This window comes from Tupaia chinensis, unplaced genomic scaffold, assembly GCF_000334495.1.
Source record: "Tupaia chinensis unplaced genomic scaffold, TupChi_1.0 Scaffold000671_2, whole genome shotgun sequence".
Taxonomy (NCBI): Eukaryota; Metazoa; Chordata; class Mammalia; order Scandentia; family Tupaiidae; genus Tupaia; species Tupaia belangeri.
Window position 1 is genome coordinate 2,414,913 of NW_006160194.1, and position 2,869 is coordinate 2,417,781.

The 2,869-nt window shown below is 68.4% G+C and overlaps 1 protein-coding gene across 1 annotated transcript in view; it reads right to left on the reverse strand.

The window, feature by feature from the left end:
* JAG2 (jagged canonical Notch ligand 2) overlaps nucleotides 1-2,869 on the reverse strand; it is a gene marked incomplete at its 5' end in the record, with an annotated part of 21,703 nt that overhangs the window by 11,659 nt on the left and 7,175 nt on the right. The window contains 3 exons of the mRNA XM_027776404.1: nucleotides 1,521-1,581; nucleotides 1,667-1,918; nucleotides 2,296-2,353. Coding sequence (XP_027632205.1) covers nucleotides 1,521-1,581; nucleotides 1,667-1,918; nucleotides 2,296-2,353 — 371 coding nt within the window. The remainder of the gene's footprint in view (nucleotides 1-1,520; nucleotides 1,582-1,666; nucleotides 1,919-2,295; nucleotides 2,354-2,869) is intronic.

Consider the following 2,869-nt stretch of genomic DNA (forward strand, 5'->3'; position numbering starts at 1 on the left):
GGGCTGGGCGGGGAGGGGGTGGGGCTCGCCTCCATCCCATTCCCCCCTTCGGGCCTGGGCCTGCTGCAGGGCCCAGTCCTCACCTTCCTGCACAGGCCCCCGAGGGGAAGGGCTGGGAGGGGGTGGCTTTTCTGCTGCCTTCCTCCAGCCTGCCCAGCCACAGGACACCAGGCGCTGGTGCCACAGGCAGGTCTATGCATTGCTCCTGGGGCCAGGCAAGGCCAGACAGGGCGAGACAGGCCTGCCGACCCCAGCAGGGGGCCAGAGGCTGCCTTCCCCACCCCCATCCAGGCCAGGCTCCAGGGCCCTCCTAGTCCAGGGAGTGACCAGGTGGGCGGGGCCCTGCCCTGGATCTGCCCGCCTCTGCACCCTGGGCCTGGCAGGGCTGACCCCACGGCCTCCAAGGCCAGCACAGGGCAAAGGACCATCCCCACCCCACAGACCCTGAGCCCTGGCTCCAACCCGGGCCCTCTTCCCAAAGCCTCAGTGCTGGGTCTCCGTGTGCTTGTCACACGCCCTCCAAGGGCGGTGCGAGCTGGGTGGGGCCGAGGCTGGCACAGTCTCATCGTGGCTCGCAGAGCTTCACTGTCCCCACCAGCGTGCGGCCCTGGGCAGCCTCACTGCTGCCTCTACTCCCTAAGCCAGAGGCAGCTGGCAACGGCTCCCCCGGAGCTGTAGACCCCTCCGCTGCAGCTCCCCTTCGAGCTACAGGCCCCCCCCGCCGAGCTGCAGCCCACCCCCGGCTGCCTCCAGACCACAGTGCAGCCCAGCCTGCCACGCTCTGCATAGCTCTGTCTGCTGGGCGGGCCCCTCCTTCCCTGCTCTCCCCACCTGCAGGGTCCTTCCATCATGCCTCCCTGCCTTCTGGGCACCTCTGGGACAGGGCAGACCCCCCGGCACCTTGCCCCGTCCTCACCAGCTCCTCCCAAGGCCCTGCTCACCTCATCATGGCAACGCTGCTGGCCAGCGTTCTGGGTAGAGGCTTTGGGGACCCACCCTGACTCCATGCACTGCTGTATACCAAACCCACTCACAGTTCCTCCGGCTGCACCCCAGGACCTCCACAGGGGCCCTCCCACCTCCCACAGCCTCCTCCCCGCCGCCCCACCTGCTCTGCTGCACGGCAACTGCCCACCCTCCTCCACCCCACCCTGCCTGCTCCAAACCGCTGCACGGCAACTGCCCACCCTCCTCCACCCCGCCCTGCCTGCTCCGAACCCCAGCAGCACCCCCTCTGCTCCAGGACCCTGCAGGCCTCTCCCTCCCTCTTTGCACCACTCCACCCCCACTGGCCACCCACTGTCCCCCACAGACAATGCCACTGTGCCCTCACGATGTTATTACACCCCACCCTTGCATGGCCCTCAGGTCCCTGGGCAGCACGACAGCCCAGCCATCCTCATGGGGCTGTCACGTGCTCCTGTGCTCAGGACTGCTCCTCTGAGCCCCGCAGCATGGCGCCCACACAGCAGGTGCTCGGTCACCTCCTGCGGGCATGGGTGGGCCGGCGCCGCACTCACCTGCACTCCCCGGGCGTGGCGCATCCCCCGTGGAGCAAGTTGCACCCCTGCTTGCACACGGCTGTGGACAGAAAGGCCAGGGAGCTGCAGCCGCCCGCCCGGTGCACGGCCTCCGTGGTCCGGGCCCCGAGCGGCCTGCTGCTCACCTTCCTTGCACTCCTGGCCCATCCAGCCGTCCATGCAGGCCTTATTGCCGTACTGGTCGCAGGTGTAGTGGCCAAAGAAGTCGTCGCGGGGCCGGCAGAACTTGTTGCAGGTGGCGCTGTAGTAGTTCTCGTCACATCGCACACGGATCTGCAGCTCCAGGTGCGCCACGTGGCCGCTGAAGCGCAGGCTCTTCCAGCGCTCCTCGGGGTTGATCATGCCCGCGTGCGACACCCGCTCGATCAGCAGGTCCTCTGGGGGACAGCAGGGTCAGCCGCTGGCCGCAGGCCCCCGACCCCGGGGGATGTGGCCCAGCCCAGGGAAGCCAGCCCAGCCCGCAGCTGGGGGCAACAGGAGCTGTGGCCTGGGCTGGGGCAAGGGGGCTCAGCGCCCAGCATCCCTGCTCCCCCCGCACGGCAGCCTTTGTGTGGACAAAGCCAACTGGGGGAAACACACACAGCTCTGCAGATCACCAATGTGCGGAGCTTCCTGGCAGCCAGAGCATAAAGTGAAACACCACACAAGGTCATTGCGGTAGACGCAGCTTTCCTGGCACATGAGCCTGTACCCCCAGCAGGCAGAGGCCTGACCTGCCGCATCGTCCCTGTCCTCCCGGCCTGGGCTCACTCACCATTGGGGGTGGTATCGTTGTCCCAGTCCCAGGCCTCCACGATGAGGGTGAAAGAGCGCTGTGGACATGGGAGGGCCGTCAGGCGTAAGCCCCCCCTTCTGACGCTGTACGGGGTACCTCACCCCTGCCCCAGGCCTGCTGGGCTCTGGTTGCTCACCGCCCCCCTTGTCCTCGGGCCACACCTCCACTCAGGCCAAGGTGGAGCCCGCCTGTCCGAGCAGCAGCACTGCACAGCCCAGGCAGAGAGACAGGCAGAGCCCAGCTTGGCGGGGTGGCAATGTCCACAGTAGGGGCACACAAGGCACCGGAGGCCAGCTGAGGCGCTGCCTGCCATCTGCGGCACTTACCGCTGACAGGAACTGGGCAGAGGCGTGGGGAGACTGAGCCCCAGAGGCCGGGGGGTAGCACAGCCCCAGCCAGCCCTCGTGAGGGGTGCTGCTGTCACCGGGGACCACCCAGGCCTGCCTGCGAGGGAGCCCAGTGGTTCACAGGTGCACACCTGACAGCGGGCAGGAGGTGCCCGGCCAGCCATCGCTGCTGCCCACCTGCTGCCCGCGGCCTCCACCTCCGCCGC